Raw genomic sequence first — 19648 nt, 5'->3', positions numbered from 1 at the left:
CAGTCAAACCCAGATACATTTTGAGTATAGTATGTGTGCAGTACATCTGCATGTTAAGGACATTATGTACTGCGTGCTGTACATCTGCATTTTAAGGACATTCTGTTCACAATGGAACCTGGTTATTTCATTTTCTCCTCTCATATGACTCACACTATCATGTGTTGAACTTTCCCAATGTGGCACACTTTCTGTATCACTAAACTTTAGGTCATAGGAGCATGGCAATGAAATGGGCAAGCAAATGGAAAACTACCTTTGCTCCTCAAAGGCAAATGCACATACTGCAGATGAGAAACGATGAGAGACCTGGCTGGTGGCAAATGAGGGTAGTAGATAAAAGAATTTGATCACTCTATGATCCCTTAAATAAATGAAGAAAAAAAAAAAAAAAGATGTATTTATTCAAGACCAAATCAGCTGAAAATACCCCAAATGCTGAAATTCTGAGCATGGAAGTGTTTGTGGAATGGATGATCTTTAAAACTCGTCCTTAAAAATAATGACAAAGTACATTAAAAAAGGGAATTCAAGGAACCTACAAAGCTCTCTATGAAAAGACATCTTTGCAGTGAGACTCTATCTTGACCTTGCTTATAGTAACAGTTCAGGCAGGGGAAACGCCAGAAGAGGTCTAATATATTCAATTTCTTTCTGGCTCCACAAATGTAATTCTGCTTTAGACACCAGAGGAGTGGTTGGATACATTGGCTTTTCCTGCTTTCCATCTCCTCCAGTGGACAAATGAGCGATATATGCTTGCCAAGCTTAATGCTTTCTAAAAAACTGTTCCCTCTTGAGTGAGTGTGCTAAAAAATTGTTTATAAAACCAGCTGTTTCAAAGAAAGAACAACTTTAGTTAAAAAAAAAAAAAAAGTTGGAATCCATACTTGGCCACTTTTTTACTCATTATTCTCTTATTAATGAACATCCTGCCCTGGAGAGGGCACTCTGTGACCACACTATGCATTCTAGTATCCTCATTAACCACCTTTTAGTTTTAACCCAGATATGCTTGTGATCCTAACAGATTGCTTAGCCAGTATACAGCTTATGTCAAATGTAAATATATTAAGAAAGGGAACCATATGGTGCCATGCTCATCAGTTCAGCCCAGCAACATGTATGAAGTCCTACATCCTGCAACTGTGTTTTATTATTAAAGATAGTATATTATGTGATTTTTTTTATGTACGAGGCATGTTAAAAAAGTAAAAATGTAGTAATTCTATAGTATTCTAATAACTGATAAGTTACACATGTTGAAAGCTTTCTGTTAACAGTGTTTCTCCCAGTTCTTCCATAGCAACAGCAACCACAAAAAAAGTTCCTCTGGTATACTTTATTGATGTTGAGGGAATTAATACAGATTGTACACTCACCAGAACAGTTTAAATTTCATTTCTGGAAATACAGAACCACTTTCTTTTCCAGGTATTTCCTCCAAAAGTATGTATTAAAAATAATGCTAATCACTCTAAATCCTAGTATACAAAATAAAACCATACAATAAAAACACGTGGAACACTCTCTGTGCTAGGCAAACCTTTAAACATACTTCAAGGCATAATTCAATGCCGAACTGGCAATTTGGCGAAAAAAACCCTATCCCTATAATCTGAATACTCCACATACTCCATAATTATCTAGTTTGCTACGTTCCACCACCCCTCAGAGGCAGAATACTGAAGATGTGAACCACTGTTCTGAGCCAGCCTAGCAAGTACTAGATGCAAGTGTTTTCCATAAGTGAAAAAAGAATCCTAATAATACTAAAAGAATCACCTTTTTTTAAGCAAAAACTTGTAACAGCATAGTGCTTTGGCTTCCTTCCTAACTAGGCTGTAAGAAAAATAAGGTAAATACTTTTGTACTCAAACTGACTCATCTTGCAGAACTTCCAAATTCGTAATTTAATGGCTAACTTCATAGCTAAAATAGTGTGTGACTATGGTACACTTCGATTAAATGCATAAGCTTTGTTTTTAAACACTGCCTGGATATAAACTGACACCAGTGCAATAGAAGATCAATTTAGTAAAAGCACCTGGATGTCCAACACTAAATTTCTATGGTAGTTAAAGTACCAGTCAAATAAACCTGTCAGCAAGGGCCCAAAGGAAAATAATAATAAAAAAATTCTCCTTTCACCACAGAAGAGGCCAGACACATGTCAGTAGTTTCAGCAAAAGAGACTGAAGCCAAATTTGTGCAGGATTTGCAGATACTAAGGCTGAAAATTAAGATTTTCCACCTCACACCCAGGCCTGTCATAACAGTAACGGGTTCAACAACTCCCCATTTTCACAGCTGATAACCAGTTCATTTTCTTATTAATTTTTTAAGAGGCTCCATTTCTCTCACCCAGCTGCTACCCTAACCCTTTTTTCTCATCCCCCTCCATTAAAAGTTTCCACTTCCTTAGAGCACCTGGCACACACTGTTCTCTCCTTGCTCTCAGATGCTTGTCCTCAACCCTTCTTCTAATGAGAGCTTTTGTCACATCCCACTGCAGTCAGAGCTTCAGCTCTTGGCTCTAAGGCAGAAATACACACCTTCTTACTACACCCTTTAAGTAAGGATTTTATTATTTTTTTCCCCATTTATTTCGAGTTCAGGAAGCTGTAGATTTTCTAACAGGTGCTGAACTCCTGAACAGTCAGAGGCACTTCATTCATTTCCTGTAATAAAGCATCTGTAATAGAAGTGGCACACTACCAGCATAACACCGAATTAGTATTTGTCCACCATAGAAAGCTCTCATTCTGACAGTAGCATATTCTCAGAGAGCTATATAGATGCTGTATGTGGAAATGCAACATTTATCAAGTAACCTTAGAAAAGTATCTGATGGAATACTTCCTGGGTATCCATTAAAAGCTTTACAATCAAAATTATTGACCCTTTGAAATCTTTACTCTGACAACTGAACTGTAAGGCTTAATAAAGTAAATCTGCATGGCTGAGAGGAATTTATAGCTGCTCATATATAATACCATCAGTACTGACGGATAAATTCACCCACGTTGGCATTATTAAAAAATGAGTGGCATCATCACTTTGGAAACAAATGGAGAGGTGGGAAGAGAGAGGTGGAAAGGAACAGAGAGGTGGGTTGGTTTGGAGGTCAGACACCGACTCACTGTAGCGTATGCTTCTCCTCATATCATATACTGCCTGTTTAACTGACTTCAAAACTTAAAATTTAAGACATTACATTAAACTTTGACAACAATCTTGTACTGCTAGCAAATGAGATTAACTTTTCCTCAAAACATAGTAAGTCTATTCAATATTCATATTTCTAGAGAAGATGAAGATGATTATTTGATCATCAGAAAAAGATTAATAATCTCAAGAAAAATTGGATTATTGAAACCATAATATTAATCCACAACATTTGTCATAACGTTAATGAAAATAAAGTGTGGTGAAAGAATAATTCTTTCTAATATACTTTTGCACAACAATGTGCAAATGCAGAAAATTAACTGCAGTTTTTTTCTCACAGTGTTGTTAATTCAACAATACTATACAATTATATAGTATATTACGTACGACTTTCCCAAATAAATCAGTTAGGAACACATTTTAGAGAACCTGTCTCTGGTAAAATCTCCCAATGCAATGCAAAACTACACAGATGACTTTCTGCCACGCGGTAGTTTTTAACAACTATGGCATATCTAGTTTCAAAAGTAATGAATGCCTCATTAGCTGCCTTTACAAAGATAACAATTTGAGAACCACTGAGTTGTCTCCACTAACCGCCACTATTTTCATCCTCTTACCGGTTATCAAGGCAGAGTGATAATATCCACAGGATACAGAAGAAACAGGTTTTCCAACATCCACTTGACAAGGGACATTGACACAGGCTTCATCAGCCAAGCCAATCTGACCTTCTGAATTGTCACCCCACACAAAAAGCTGCCCATCTTCTAAAATGAAGACACAGATAGTTAACAGATTTAAAACCAAAACTAATTAAAAGTTAATCTACCCATTTAAGAGCATTTCATAAACACTATGTATGATACTACTAAATGTCATAATCTCAGGGACATAAAATGGTATTTAGCACAATGCTACACAACAGTTTGAAGCAAGAGGGTATCCCTTAAGCTTTTCAAAAGTGACACAGAACATTTAGTCATCAACTGATGTTAGACTATAAATAGCAACAGGAGAAGTACTGTGCAAAAACATTCCTTCAAAAAGAGGAAAATCAACCTTATAAGACAGTTCAGTTGCCAGAGGTCAGGATGAAACTGTTACGGTGAATTTGAGGCAACTACTCATTTCCAGCAGTAAGTCACCACTTTCTCTTTCTTCCAAACTTATTCTTTGTTCTGACTTTCATAGAATCATAGAATCATAGAATGTTTTGGGTTGGAAGGGACCCCTAGAGGTCATCTAGTCCAACCCCCCTGCAGTGAGCAGGGACACCGCTAACTAGATCAGGTTGCTCAGAGCCCCGTCCAACCTGGCCTTGAATGTTTCCAGGGATGGGGCCTCCACCACCTCTCTGGGCAACCCCTTCCAGTGTTTTACCCCCCTCATTGTAAAGAATTTCTTCCTTATATCTAGTACTTTAGTACACATCCTACTTATTCTTGCCTTATCTTTCAGTTCTCTTCACAGGTAACTATATTTCCCAGTTTCATTTTGCTTTCCTTAAACTATCACAATAGCTGTTCCAGGTTTATTAAGACCAGCCTCTGTTGACACAAAGACCAATGGCAGCAGTAAAAACCAAAAAAAGGTAGTGAACAACATGAAAATTCTCTAGATTTTTCTAGAAGAGATGAGCTTTTCTCTCTGCGTATTTCTTATTGGTGGGAAATAAGTTGTGAATAAAAAAAGGTACCGTCTACAGTGTTACTGAGATGCTGTTGGGAACTAAAATAATTCAAAGTTGACTCACAAATCTCAGGAGAAAGTTAGCAATTGTCACAAAAAGTACAACCCAAACAAGCAGGCTAGCATCTCTCTCATTCACTCTTATGCTCTCTGTCACATTCTGATACGACAGCCTCAATAATTTATCCTAAACATGTACAGAAACAGCTGCTTTATAGCAAAACTTGAGAAATTACATTATAGGGCAATAAAGGACCACCCATCCAATGCCTGAAAGTACTGTGTGGACTTCAACATGTCACAATTGTATAATTTTGCCATCGGAGAAACAGGTCATAAATTAGGCCTCTCTCAGAATTAGAAATGACACAGCTCTGTAGCCTGTACCAGTAGACCAAAATAGTGGAGTTAGAGAAACTTAGTTTTCTTAAGATTCATGTTTTGTAGCTGGCTTCCCTGGAAATGAACTGAAGAATTTTCCCATTTTGAGGGTATTGATACTGTCTCTCCTTTGTAAGGATTCTTACTAAACTAGTACAGGTTGAGCTCCCATTGCAGGCCATGGCTCATGGAAAAGGTCTACTTCCACAAAAATTGTAGGAAGTTAATAAGACTGCCACCCCTTAGTAGATTGCGTTGAATTAGGCAATTGGCTATCAAAAGAAAATAGACCCACATATGCAGACAGAATGCTGGAATAAACGTTTCCCTGGAACACCAGGCTGGACACACATAAATAGATCTTATTAGCAGTTGCTCTTACCAGTTACTGCCGCTGAGGTGTACGATCCAGCTGCTAGCTGTTTGATCTTGTGCTGGTTGGTAAAAAAACTAATTAAATGAAATGTGGTCCTTTCCTCTGTGTCACCTAATCCCAACTGACCTTCACTGTTACCTCCAGCAGCATACACATTTCCTTTTTCTGCACACAGAAAAGCACATGTAATACACAGAATGAAGACATTCTCATCAGCAGTAAAAAGTCAGAGAAACTGGAGCAAGTCATTTAAATTTTGATGGAAAAACATTACAAAAAAGTTGGGCCCTCAGATATCCTCGAGTTGACATTAGCAGTTTCTGTTGTAGCTAGCAAGGAGGCTTTCCTGCACATGCTTGGATCAGAACTTTCTAAAGGCCTTCCATGTACTTAGACTATGTTTCCCACCATTCTGGAGACTGATCTAAAAAGTAAATATAATTTGAAGTTCTGCAAGAGTTCTGAGAAAATGACTACTTGTAGCCCTGGCAGCCAGAAGCAGCTCCTTCCCCAAATAATGCCTATTTTAACATAAAGCAGGAGGAAAACAGTGAATGATGTCACAGGCAAGAAAACTGAAGTTGTATTTGTACGTAAATTAAAGAAATGCGTGAGTTGATAGTTTTGAGTACTGTGAATGAAATACATTTTTGCTTAGGTTTTAATTAGAAACATTTTACTCATTTTAATATTTAAATCACTTCTGATTTAATTAACAAGGCCTTTATTTTGTTTTAGAAACTTAAATTGAAGTTAAAGCTGATGATCGATATTGTCAACTTGAAAGAATTTTAAGATTTATCTTTTTAATTTTAGTATGTTTCACATCTAAAGTGCTCCTCTATGATGAAAAAGATAAGACCCATTAATAACACAAATCCAGACACAAATGTGATAAGCAACTGACATACAATTTATAAATGGTCCTTGCTATACACATGGCCACAAATTATCTAGCCGGCGTGTACACTAAAAGTGACTAATATTTACCCTGTGCAGTCTTGCATACTCAACTGTTATTAAAATGTTCTCTTTTATTCTAATAGTCTTATTTACAGTGCTCAGGGTCTCCACATATATAAACCTCCTAATAATCAAACTATCCTCTTTAAAACATTACTGCAAGCTAAAGGATTGCAACCACAAAGATGGCTATTGCATTACATAAATTCTAGAAGCGTGACAAGAATTTGCATAATTCCTCTGTATAGTGTCTCACTAAAATGTTATTTTTTAGTTTAAATTTACAGTTTATTTATTTACAGCTCAATAAAACAACTTGTCATTAAAATAGCAGACTACCTTGTCTAACCAAAATGCAACAAAATGTGAAGACTTGAAAACATTCAGTTCTACTGTATTTACTCAAATATATAACTTCATACTAATAAATTACTTGTCAATGATAAATTTGAGCACAGATCTATAAAAAATACTAATATACCTTTACAGGGCTTAAATGAAATATTGATAATTGTTTAACCACACCTCAGATGCCAGCAAGAAATTTTTTCATCTGTCTGTTGCCAGCAAACTCCTATATAACATTATTTTATAAATGCATTGGCTCAGAAAAAATCAAGCATTCAAAGAACCAGATATCAACCCCCCAAATTTTAACAGCCCCATTTTAATTTATTTTTCCTTCCTTGACAGTCCTGGGGTTCCTAATATAATTTTGCATGAAAGCAAAGTAAGAAATCTATCTTTAATATGTATATAATATAGGTTACATACCTGTGTAAACTAAAGTGTGGTTTCTTCCACAAACAGCAAGTTTTGTTTTTTCTGGTTTTAAAGCTATGAATTAAAGCCAAAGGGGGGGGGAAAGTTACAAACAAGCTGACAGCTGGTTCAACAACAAAATGTTCTATGCTCTAGAGGGAGCCCTGATTTTTTTCATATTTTTACCAACAGAATGATTAGGAGATTTGTTGCCCATTTGAACCTAGCACATGACTTGTTAAATCAGGATTCTCCCCAAGACAAGAAAACAGATATAGACCGTAAAGACTTATAGCTGACACTCAGGTTAATTTGATGATGGCTGCTTCATCCCAATGCCACATTCCCCAGAATTTGCCATTTATGGGATACACCTCAAAGAATGTATCAAGTTGCACGACAACATGCATGCCTAAAGCTGTCTTCAGCTTTTATTAACAGTACTATTCCCAACTCCCTCTTATGCTTTTCCCACTATTTTAAATATTTAAAATCATACCATTCTTTTGTCTTGTCATCCCTACCTTCCTTTGTTATGCACAGCTACCTTTTTTGCTAGACTTCTGCTCAGCACTGCCCTCTTATTGATCACTAAACTCAATTGCTAAGGACAGTCCTATCTGGACTAGTGCCTACAATTTTTGCATATACCATCCTGTCTCAATTTCAGCTCAATTACCACCCACCCATTGCATATACCTCTTTGCAGTCTGGTCACTGTGAAAGACTGGGAATGTATGCAAGAGGAGTGAAGAGTTATTTTGGTGGGAAGAGAGAATACAGAGGTGCCTTTTTTCCCGTGGCAAGGGCACTCCATTTCAGAAACAGGAAAAAAATCTCACCGACTTTTCCACCCTCTCTCCAATTACTGATCATTGCCAACAATTTATCTTCTCTCAGCCATGTCCATGTGCCCTACACAATGCTCTTAAAACAGCATTATTTTTACATATTATCTTTAATTGCTTTTCCACTGCACTAGTCCATGACAAATCCAACAACCACCATCCCTTTCACAAATCCTTTTTCAGTCCTTCCAAATCAGCTTTCATCAGCTCCATAACACTCAGATTAAAGTCACTTCTACCAAGTCACCAAATAAATCTATCTACTGAAGCATGAACTGTCTTTGGTCTATCACACAGACACAAACATAAATTATCCAAATTCAGGTCCCTGCCTATGCTATCCGACACCTGCCACTTCCACCAGGCTGGAACTATAAGGCTTCCAATGTTGGCTTCTTCCTGCTGCTTTGCACACCAAAACTGCTTCCGACTTCAGAGATTTTCTTAATCAGCTCTAAAGAAGCCTGTGCTCCCTAACCTTCCTCCTACTTAGGCTAATCAATTGATTAACTGTATTTGATGAGCCACGCTATATTTACAACTTTGATGGCAATTTTTCATAACCAATTTCATTAGTCTCTAGCCAAGTCCCAGACAATAATTTTCTCAGAAAACATGCAGCCACAACCATTTGGCCCCAAGCAGAAACTGAAATGTGTCCTTGCAACCCTATTCCCAAAGCCAAGTGATGACTGAAAGCCACTGAGAAAAGCTCCAGGACTTTCTCCTGCTGCCTACTGCCAAGAGGAGAAAGATAACCCCCTTGTGACTTTTTTCAGTGGATGCCAGGTCTGGTTTGAATTGCTGTCATCTTCTCTTCATCTTTTATTTTCCATTGCAATTTGACAGTAAAACCAAAACTTGACACCCAGTCCATTTAAGCCAAGGTAAGAATCAATCTCTCACATGGCTGACAGAAGATGCGTACCTGAGAGTAGCTGCATTCTCCCTCTGAAGTGAAATAGAGAGAGGAGCAGATAAAGGACAGTAGAATAAACTAAATCAGGAAGAAAAGAATTTGAACAAGCAGGATAATTTGGTTTTAAAAATAAGCTAACAGATCAATCTGCTGGCAGAAAGGACGAAGATAAACATTTAATGGTGAAAAGAAATGTGTTAATGGGATAGATCTGACTTGACATAAGTAAGGGGATATAGGGAAAAAGTATTGACTTAGTTTTGTTTGACAAGATAAAACCAGCCAGGAAAAGATCAAGAAGATATCAGTGCAATGAAAACGTATTTTACAACACATGAAAGAATATAGGCATTTATTTTACTGCTTCATACAAATATATTAACATTTATGCTCCCCCAGACACTTCTTATACTTGCTAAAAATGTAGCAGCACTTCTAGAAAGTTCCTGATAGAATTTTTCATTTATAAAGGTGCTAAGACAAAAGTGATACAAAGGTTACACAATGCTGTTGGAACTCTTCTTTCTAATGCACAGATAACACTGCAGAGACCACGTATCTGATTAATGTCTTCACAGTCACAATGAAGATGTGGTTTGCCAGAAAAGGCAAATATTACATACAGTGAGAGCCCTCAAAAAAGACAGGATTCTATGTATCTGAAGTAATCTTCAAGCAGAAAAGGGCACAGAACCTGGAACTGGTGGAAAATCAGCCAAGGATCCTTTAAAGCTACCTTTATGAGCTTGTGCAGTAATATGCTACACATGATGAGTAAAGAAGACAGAATCAGTTATTTTGAAACTGCATCTTATAAAGTACCTTTTCACAAGGGTCTCCTTTCAGAAAGACAAAAAAAGAAAAATTAAACAAACCTTTAACACATGTTGGTTTGCTGACAGTGTTCTTTGATCCTAGTCCTAATTGGCCCCAGTTGTTACTGCCAAACATGTACAGTTTACCATTACCTGAAAAAAAAAAAAACGCAGAGTCAGAATCCGTACAAGTGTTAGAATACTTCATGTAAGACAAGATGGTCATTCACACACTATGCTATTTATTACTACCTTTTTAACATAAGGTTTAAGGTAATTCAATACTTAAGTGTAAACAATAACTAATGTCCTTGTGATTTTTCACTACTAAAGTTGTAATTGCATTGTTTAAGTAAACCCCCAGCCAGAAGAAGGGACAAAAAGCAGAACAAACATCCTCTCCTTTAATTACAGCACAGATAAAGTGCTCTTCAGAAAATAAAATGTTGTACTCTTGGACAGACCCTGCAGTTCAGAAACCACAGTATCTATAGGCCTACTTACAAAATAACAGCACATTTAACTGAGCACTCACATCTTTTACCCTAAAGACAGGAATGAAGAATGCAACTATATAACTAATACAAACAGAAATGTGTAACATTCATCTTCTTTTATTGTTTGGAGGGGCTATTTCTTTTACTGCTAAATGTCTTCTCATAAAATGATTTACAAATTTGTAATTCTACAGAACATAGTTTCTGATAAATTTTCAAATGTGTTCACAAATTGTATTAATTTGTTACTCTACATATAAAGAAAAAATGCATAAAGACACTGTGCATGCAGTCAGGGAGTTTTGTAAACCTAAACACAAGCATTAGATTACACATCTTCAGCAGAGGCAAAGCTAGAATCGTACTTCAGAAACTGGTATGGTGTGTCATTGAACTTGCAGGTTTGACCATTACAAACAATGAACTGTTGTCATTCCGAATAACCAGTGCTTTTTTAAGAGGCTGGTATAAGAACAGACGAAACTTTTGTCATCAGGCATGCAAATTAGACAGCCAAAACTGACTACTGACAATACCTTAAAATGAATTAATGTAATTTAATTTTTTAAACTATTACCTTTTGTAAAGCTGTGAAGTTCACACCCAAAGATAAAAACCTCATTCCAACAGAAATCTTTGCAAAACAATAGAAACTGATTTGTCAAAAAAAAAAAAACCTTTTAAAACTGTTAAAAGGACTTTGTTGACTTTTGATGAAAGCTTGCAGAGCTTTATGAGTTAGACTCCATCACAAGGCTGTCACGTAAATAAACTTTGTCACCCTAGCCATCAACAATTATCACGATTGCAACACATAACAGCAATTTCAGATAACAATGCCAAAATATTATGGCTGCTTCTACTTCAGTAGTGCAGATTCCCAGTAAAGCTTCTGAATGTCATTAACAGAGACTTTGAAATATGATATTGAAATGTTTAAAATACAAGAAAAATACTCTGTTAAAAAAAGTCCATTTATTTTCTTAAATACAACCACATAAAAACCCAAACCACCACCAACTAACAATAACTAGTATCTAAAGCCCCAATCAAATTGTTAGATTTGACAATTTTTGAAATATGGGGGTGTGTGTGAATATTACATCTTTCCAGGAGAGTTGGAAGGGAAGAAAGTCTGAGGTCAAGCCATCCCAATTTTGACAATGCAATCACGTCAAAACACATGCAGAGCTGTCTGTAACTGAGAACAAAATGCACCATAACGGAAAGAATTTTTATTAGCAAATGGCATCCTGATGGTATATGCTTCCTTGTATCCCTGGTTTATACTTTTTAGCTGCCTTTGTGAGACACTAGTATTCCTGTGGGAATATGATGCCAAGATGCCGTAATTCAATTTAAGCACATTCTCTTTTATCTATTCAAAATTCCAACAGGTCATGCTTTTCATCCTATAATCTGCTTTCTTATACCAGTCTTTAAATTCTCAGGCATTGCTTTGTAAGTCAAGATGCTTACTAGATGAGAGGAAATTTTTTACATTCTTTTAGAACTGAGTGTCAGCCTTTTATATTTTCAGGCTTCCAACACTTAGCAGTGTAACAGAAAATAAGAAAACTGGGAAGCAGGTAATTCAGACAGTGAATGAAAACTAATAGGCACTACAGAGGAACCTAAACAAATGCCTGTAATGAAGCAACATTTCTGGGTCTGTACAGCAAATCAGGTTTTGGAACAGACATGATGCAATCTAAGCTGGCCAGGAAACCCAACAGAATTTTGTATGCAAAAGACCCTATATTCATAATTGCATACTGAGATATCTCCAGTCATCACCACAGATGCACTAAAGTGAGAACTAATTCAACAGCAGACAAAGAGGCAAGGATCCTATTTCAAACCTTTGCAAACTCAGATTGCTCTTGCCCTTTTGCTTCCACTTTGGTGCTGACATACAGAGATTGTGGCCACCTGCCATCTGGAATGGCTGGCAGAAGACAGGTCCGACAGTGAGATTATGGCTCTGGGCAGCAGAGGGAAACAACAGGATATAAAAAAAGGGGCTACTAGGACCATTTTGGTGATGTAAACATAATTCTAACACCAGTATCCACCTTCATCCTCAAGCAAGACTGGAGCATTTCTCCAAAGTATTCATGCACTGGCTTATCACCAGCAGGTATTTCACTAACATTAATTCAGGACTATTAGGGAAGCCAGAAGACACTTACATCTTTAGGAAGAGAGGATTGTGTAAGACACTTCAGGAAGAGAACATTTCTCATATGAGTAGCTGCTATGACAACTGTGATTCCTGGCAACCCCATCTGTCATGTGCTCCCCTGGTTCACGAAGCGCTACTAAAGTCATTCATTCAGCAGCTGGGAAATACCACCTGAAGTCCTCAACATGCTTCACGATAACAGCAGGCAGCCAAGTATTCCTATCACCTACGTTTAAAGGTATGTTTTACATATTCCCGCCATTGCTTTCTGAATTATAATAGTGCAGAAGGGAAATAAAATAGGGAGACAATGTACAGACCTTGAGCATTTATTACAAGATTCTGTTGAGAAGCTATATCTGAAGAAAACTCATGAGGTAATATTTTGGACAGAGTTATCATATGCGAAGCACCATGACTTTTTTTGTATTTATTTTTGCTACTTTGTGAATAAACTATGTTAACAGTTCATTTAAAGTTCATATACAATTCAAATGCATCTCATGAAAATAGGAATGACATCAGTTTTGTTAGGCAAGTCACGATATTCTCAAAAGCTTTATTGAGCAATAAGAACAGACATGCTTAGGACATTTAGCAACACACAAACAAAAACAGCACAGTATGTTGCCTGCTCCTGCACATGTCAACACAAACACGTACTAATCTTTCTCATTTTCCCCTTGCAGCTGATGTAAAACATACTGCGCCATGTTATGATGGCCTGCTGGTAGGCAGAAAGAATAGAAGGAATCTGGTGTCCAAAGACTAGAGAGATTCCAAGGTCTCTTTGGTGAAAACTGTTGAACATTTAATGCCTTACAAAACTTGAAATCATGACCATACTATCTTCTTGTAGTTCCATATGCATCTCTCTTCGCTCCTACTTTTACACTTGATAACTTCTTTCTTTCCTTCTACCCTCTTGCATTGCAGGCTTCAATTCTCTCCAGAGCTGAGTTCAGAAAATGTGTCTTCTGTCATCACCATTTTCCCCTTTGTGAACAGGATCAGTCTCTTTGATCAAATGTGGGCAAGCTGCCTAGGATAGTCTAATCAAGGCAAATAAACAATAAGACAGCTGTTAACTTTAAGAGTTTTGTAAAAAAGAAAATTCATAGAAAGGTATTGGGAGGACATTCTTAAAAATATGCGTAATGTCACTTATTTCACACCAGCTCCCAACAGGATGAATAAATTGCTTTCCAAAGCCTGCAGTTATAAAACACGCAGGGAGTGAACTGTCAGTATTCTTGGGCCAAAAAATGTAGAAATGGGGCAAGAAACATTATTAAGAACATTACAAGTGATGCTGGAAGATATACAGCTTATGACTGGATTAAAGAACTAAAGAATTCCAGCTTGAACATTTTAATGAAGATTGTGCTAAAGTTAGAGAGCGAATGAATAAAGAAACACAAAATTCAATCCAAAACTCCAAAACTGGAGGAAGAAATATTTCTCCAACTAGCTCAGCAAGCCAACTCAAAGTCAGCAAGTAACTATCACTGGTCCTTTCTATTCCAACATACAGCCATAATATGTAAATAAAATGTTGGACTCTAACTCCTGACCTAGAAAGCCAAAGAACAGAGTGTTTTATATTTAATTTACACTTTTCTTCCTAAAAGTCATATGAGAATATTGATGCTGGATTAGGTTAAAGAAGTATGTGAAAATTTCTGAATATTTTGTTTGAATGCTAAACATTAGTTCCTGTACATTTTCTTCATTTGCATTCACTCAAGATTCAGTGCTAGATGTAGCTGTCTCTCCTGCTCAAAATCAGCTTTAAGGAATATTTTGTATCAGTTTGGGTGATTGTTTTACTTATGATTGTTGAGAAACGTTAGCGTAAAACTGATATATTTCTATCAGATTTGAGTCTACTTCATATTCCCACCATCCCCTACATACAGAGGTCCCACTATTTCTTCCAGGAGGTGGGAAAAAAAGGAGGGGGGGAATTTTGTGACCTGTAAATAAAGATTGAAAATAAAATGAAGCATGCATTAACACACACCTGCACGAGATGCTTTTCCTTCCTCAGTGATTTTTGTCCTTTATCTCTTCTATGTCAGGTTCAGCTGGGCTTCAAGAAGCTCCTGGTTTCTTGCAGGGTCTGTACCCTTCTCAGTAAACTCATTATCGGCATGCTCTTCTGGAGCTTTTATTCCAGGCATTACTGCAGTTCAATGTCATTCATCAAGGGCTGCAATTCCACTGTATCATCCAACTCCATCTAACAGCAGAAATGTGCAGTGCGCACAGGCATGCACAGGTGTGAAGAACAAATGAGGGACAAAGATTTTCTGTTGCCCTTCTTCGCTTTTCTGAAAAACTCTTGCGGTTTCTCTACCTTTGCTTGTTGATGATCAGTATTTTACCCTCACTTTTGCCTCTACTTTACAATGTCCCAAAAAACTTCTTGGTACCAAAGAAATTTTGTACTCACGCTTCTACAGTTCCTTCTCCACACAAAGCTTTGAGAAAATAAAGATCTGATTATCTAGAAGTTTCCCTGGTGACATAACTGCACACTACAACAGCAAAAGCCAGCTACAGAGACATTTTTGAAACATGTTGTATATACTAAAATAACAGGGAGAAGGGGAGATAGAAGAGACATGGTGCTGCATGCAAACCTCTCCGAGTTGACTTCTTCAAAAGCTTTATCTAAGTGGCCACTATTACAGTGACAAGGGAATTAGGGGATTGATGCTGATTAGGGTAACAGTGCTGGCAGACACAGGCTGCGGTAACTCAAGGAGGCAATTTAAACTGACTAGTCTAAGCTGAGAATTATACCAGTGTTATTTCAAACTGGGTGTGGGCATATGAAAGGATATATCAAAAAAAATTTCAAAAGGAAAATTTCACAGTGCCCCAGGTTACATTCTGATTAATTTTATGCAACAGGCAATTTAGTAGAACTGGTTCAATCCAAGAAAAAGTGTCAAGTTTTGTTCAAAACACAAACCATGAATAATTCATCTTTATGAATTAGGCTTGAAAAATTCATCATATAATTTCACTTCAAGATGTTCTGCAGTCCATGAAATCTATATTATTTGTTTATCATTCCCAGAATTGTTCATTCTAAAAATCCAGCATCTTCCACTTTGCTTGGGGACATAGCAAGAAACCCTCAAGAAATTATTTAATGAGCAATGACCAAGTGGGCATTGATGAGGAATAAATACATTCCAATAAAAAGGGTCCTGAAAATATGCATATAAACTTCATAACAACAAAGTCTTATTATCTATCAGCAGTTGATTGTCAATACAATCAACACACGTGCTCATCAACAAAAGAGTAGTCCCTTCCATGTAAAATAAATTGAACAAGTTCTTCAATGAGTATTGCTTCCATCATTTCAAAGAAATGAAAATGAACATAAATATTGCTCACTGTATTGCATCTGAGCTTCTTTGAATGCTTTTGCAGTTTATTTCCGATTCTAGTAGGATTTTCTGAAGATTTTTGAGTTGCTTTCAGTTGACAGTTAACAATAATTCAATCTCAATTTCAGAGGTACAATTTTATCTATTGTTTCAGGCAGATTCCTAATGAACTTGTTGACTGTGTTCAACAGATACTGTTTCCTTCCATGATAGAAACTTCTATATTTAAGACTGCCTACTAAATACTGTCAGATTCACAGGAAATATTCAAGCTGAAAAAAGTCATGCTTACTTTAAATCCACTGTGATACATTCAGTTATTATCTATTCACCCAGGACAGTTCTTGGGCATGTCTTGTGAAAACCTTCAGTGACCTCACACTAATTTCAAAGGCATCCGATAGCCCCCACAGAACAGTACCTTCTCCTCTCCACAACCCATTTGATATACTACCTCAGGATTCAAATAAGAATCATAACTTTCCAAGCATGTAACCTTTTATCATACACTCCATTTCCAACACTGACCTGTAACAATAGCGGTATGTTCATCTCCACACGATATATGCACAGGCTTGTCATTTTTGAACCAGAACTTGCTAGGAATATCTTCCGCAAATCTGCTTTTTCCAAATGTGAAAAGAGCACCTGATTCTAAAACACAAAAAGACAATGTCAATTTTAGTGAAAAAAAGTTTTGCCTCACAGATTTTGAAATAGTCATTTCCCGTTAATTCAATCACACATTTTAGTTTCTCATCTCTTTCTTTTTTTAAAAAATGGCTGAATCTATTCTGTTTCACCAAGACTACTTAATTTTCAGGTTCACATTTTAGTCCTTCTGATTCTTCTTAGTCTCCATGAATTTCCCAATAGAATATGTATTGTTGCTGCTATATTGTGTTCTGCAGATACTGTATTGGGTTTGTGTGGCAAGGTTTTGGTAGCAGGGGGAGCTACAGGGGTGCCTTCTGTGAGAAGCTGCCAGGACCCACTGCTGGCCAAGGCTGAGCCCATCAGCGACAGTGGTAACACCTCTGTGATAACATATTTAAGGGGAAAAAAACTGCTGTGCAACAGCAGCTGGGAGAGAGGAGTGAGAAGATGTGAAAGGAACAACTCTGCAGACACCAAGGTCAGCGCAGAAGGAAGGGGAGGAGGTGTTTCAGGTGCTGGAGCAGAGGTTTCCCTGCAAGCCCATGGTGAAGCCCACGGTGAGGCAGGCTGTCCCCCTGCAGCACATGGAGGTCCATGGTGGAGCAGATCTCCACCTGCAGCCCAGGGAGGACCCCACACCGGAGCAGGTGGATGCGCCCAAAGGAGGCTGTGACCCCGTGGGAAGCCCACGCTGGAGCAGGCTCCTGGCAGGACCTGTGGACCCATGGAGAGAGGAGCCCAGGCTGGAGCAGGTTTGCTGGCAGAACTTGTGACCCTGCAGGGGACCCATGCTGGAGCAGTCTGTTCCTGAGGGACTGCACCCTGTGGAAGGGACCCACGTTGGAGCAGTTCATGGATGACTGTCTCCCATGGGAGGGACCCCATGCTGGAGCAGGGGCAGAGTGTGAGGAGTCCTTTTCCTGAGGAGGAAGGAGCAGCCGAGACAACATGTGATGAACTGACCCCAACTCCCATTCCCATCCCCCTGTGCTGCTCAGGGGGAGGAGGTAGAGAAAATCATGAGTGAAGTTGAGCTGGGGAAGAAGGTAGGGGTGGGGGGACGTTGTTTTAAGATCTGGTTTTATTTCTCATTACTCTACTCTGACTTCTGATTGGCAACAAATTAAATCAATTTCCTCAAGTCGAGTCTGTTTTAGCCATGACAGTAATTGCTGAGTGATCTCCCTATCCTTATCTCGACCCACGAGCCTTTCGTCATATTTTTCTCTCCCTGCCCAGTTGAAGAGGGAGAGTGATAGAGCGGCTTGGTGGCCACCTGGCATCCAGACAAGGTCAACCCACCACAGATACAATAATTTATTTTAAAGTACATTTACTTTATCACTACCCTCTAAGAAAAACTACTAGGTGCATAAAAGAAAGAAAAAATAATTCTGCATAACTGCCCCCAGAAGCTAAAATAAAAAGCTCATACTGAAAGCAGGTCAAGACAAAGAGTTCTCACTTACGTTTATTCTTGAATTCAAACAGGTTTTCCAAATTGGATTAGAGAGAGAGACACACACAGTAAAGAGGTGACAGGCTCCAAACTGAGCACACTTCTCACTCATCTGAGAAGATACATGTAGTCTAAAAATGCCCCCCTAAAATCAAAACTCTTAGCCTTCAAAACATGGGTTGGCACAACTATCTTTGATCATAAGACCACGACCTAAAAAAATCAAACAAAAACAACCCCCCCAAAAAAATCCAGACAACTCTTCCACCCTTGTAATCTGTCTATTTTTCTCAATTCTTCCTACTTTCCAAAGTGTCAGCACTGTTCTTTTAAAACATAAAACGTTAATCATTCATTCACCTTTTGGTCAAGCATACGGCTTGACACAGAAAATATTAATTCTACAGGAAAATAAATGACCTCACAAGTTAAATAATTTGCCAAAAGCCATGCAGACACTGTGGCAAAGCACAATTAGACCCCCTGTTTTAAAATGTCAAAATGTGTGCTTTAAGCATGAAATCATTCTTTGGAAAAGAAAACAAACACTGAAAAAAACAAACCTTTTCTTTGCAGACTTCCTGTTAACATGTAAGCTACGATAGCACAAATACACACAGTAACATTAGGCTGCTTCTGTAAAATTGTATATAATTTGATGTTTAATGCTGTTTAATTGAAAATAAATACACTGAGATCTTTGATTCTCATCAATACTCTGCACCCCAGCTCCAAACCCCAAAGTTCTCTCTTAAACTGTAAATTTGATATGTTTTGAAATGACTCTTTAATGCACAAGTTTCCCATATTTGCAAATGACGTTATTTTATGTCCCATGTTCAGCAGACATGTATAGAATTTTAGGTACTACCTCTCTAGGTGTGTTTCGCCATTTTATTAATAACAAGCCTTTGCGCAGTCAAATTTAAAGAAAGGGTTGAGTTTTTTCTTGTTTTACGTAGACACAACTACAGCCACAGACATCCTAAAAGGCATCTGGAAACATGATTTTGTTTTAAATCTCCAGGCAGCCAGCCACGCTGCATATTTGAGCACGCTTACAGCGATGCCTTTGGCACTCGTGCCAATGTTGAGCCCTCTGGTTCGTTTCTTCTTTCAGAAGCATTAACATGAAAAAATACACATATTCTTAATTTAGTGTACACAAAAAGCAGACCATTTAATTCACAAATGTCCTGCACATCTCACGAATTTCACAACTGAAACCTAAGCCGTCAGTTTAGAATTTACACCCTACCGATTCATAAAATGAAATCCCACAGAACATAAATAAGGTTTTTACTGTAAGGGCACCGAGTAAATGTTTAAAAATTACCGTAGGTCAAACCACAGACCAAAACTCATTTATGAACCGAAAAAATCTGCCTGCTTGACACTGCACCACTATACCATGCCGGTGACGACAGCAAAGTTGCCCCCGTCTAATCTCTGACGTCAGCGTAACGTATTTCTCCCCAGACGCCGGAAGACACCGGCCCGAGCCGGCGGCCCGCAG

General features: G+C 37.8%; 1 protein-coding gene across 2 annotated transcripts in view; it reads right to left on the bottom strand.

Moving 5' to 3' along the window:
* Nucleotides 1-16740, bottom strand: part of RPGR (retinitis pigmentosa GTPase regulator) — a 57568-nt gene extending 40828 nt beyond the window's left edge. The window contains exons 1-6 of one of the 2 annotated variants that reach the window (XM_035901779.1): nucleotides 16545-16631; nucleotides 14633-14851; nucleotides 9988-10080; nucleotides 7358-7420; nucleotides 5627-5785; nucleotides 3792-3941 (exon numbers count right to left, since the gene is read on the bottom strand). In XM_035901779.1, coding sequence (XP_035757672.1) covers nucleotides 3792-3941; nucleotides 5627-5785; nucleotides 7358-7420; nucleotides 9988-10063 — 448 coding nt within the window. In that variant the 5' untranslated portion in view covers nucleotides 10064-10080; nucleotides 14633-14851; nucleotides 16545-16631. Of the gene's footprint in view, nucleotides 1-3791; nucleotides 3942-5626; nucleotides 5786-7357; nucleotides 7421-9987; nucleotides 10081-14632; nucleotides 14852-16544 lie in introns of both variants that reach the window. The other variant, XM_035901775.1, reaches the window with a different exon arrangement.
* Nucleotides 16741-19648: the final 2908 nt, after the last annotated feature.

The sequence above is a fragment of the Egretta garzetta genome, unplaced genomic scaffold (genome assembly GCF_000687185.1).
Source record: "Egretta garzetta isolate BGI_Z169 unplaced genomic scaffold, ASM68718v1 scaffold70, whole genome shotgun sequence".
Taxonomy (NCBI): domain Eukaryota; kingdom Metazoa; phylum Chordata; class Aves; order Pelecaniformes; family Ardeidae; genus Egretta; species Egretta garzetta.
Note: the sequence above shows the minus strand (reverse complement) of the source record. Positions and strands in the feature narration are given on the sequence as shown.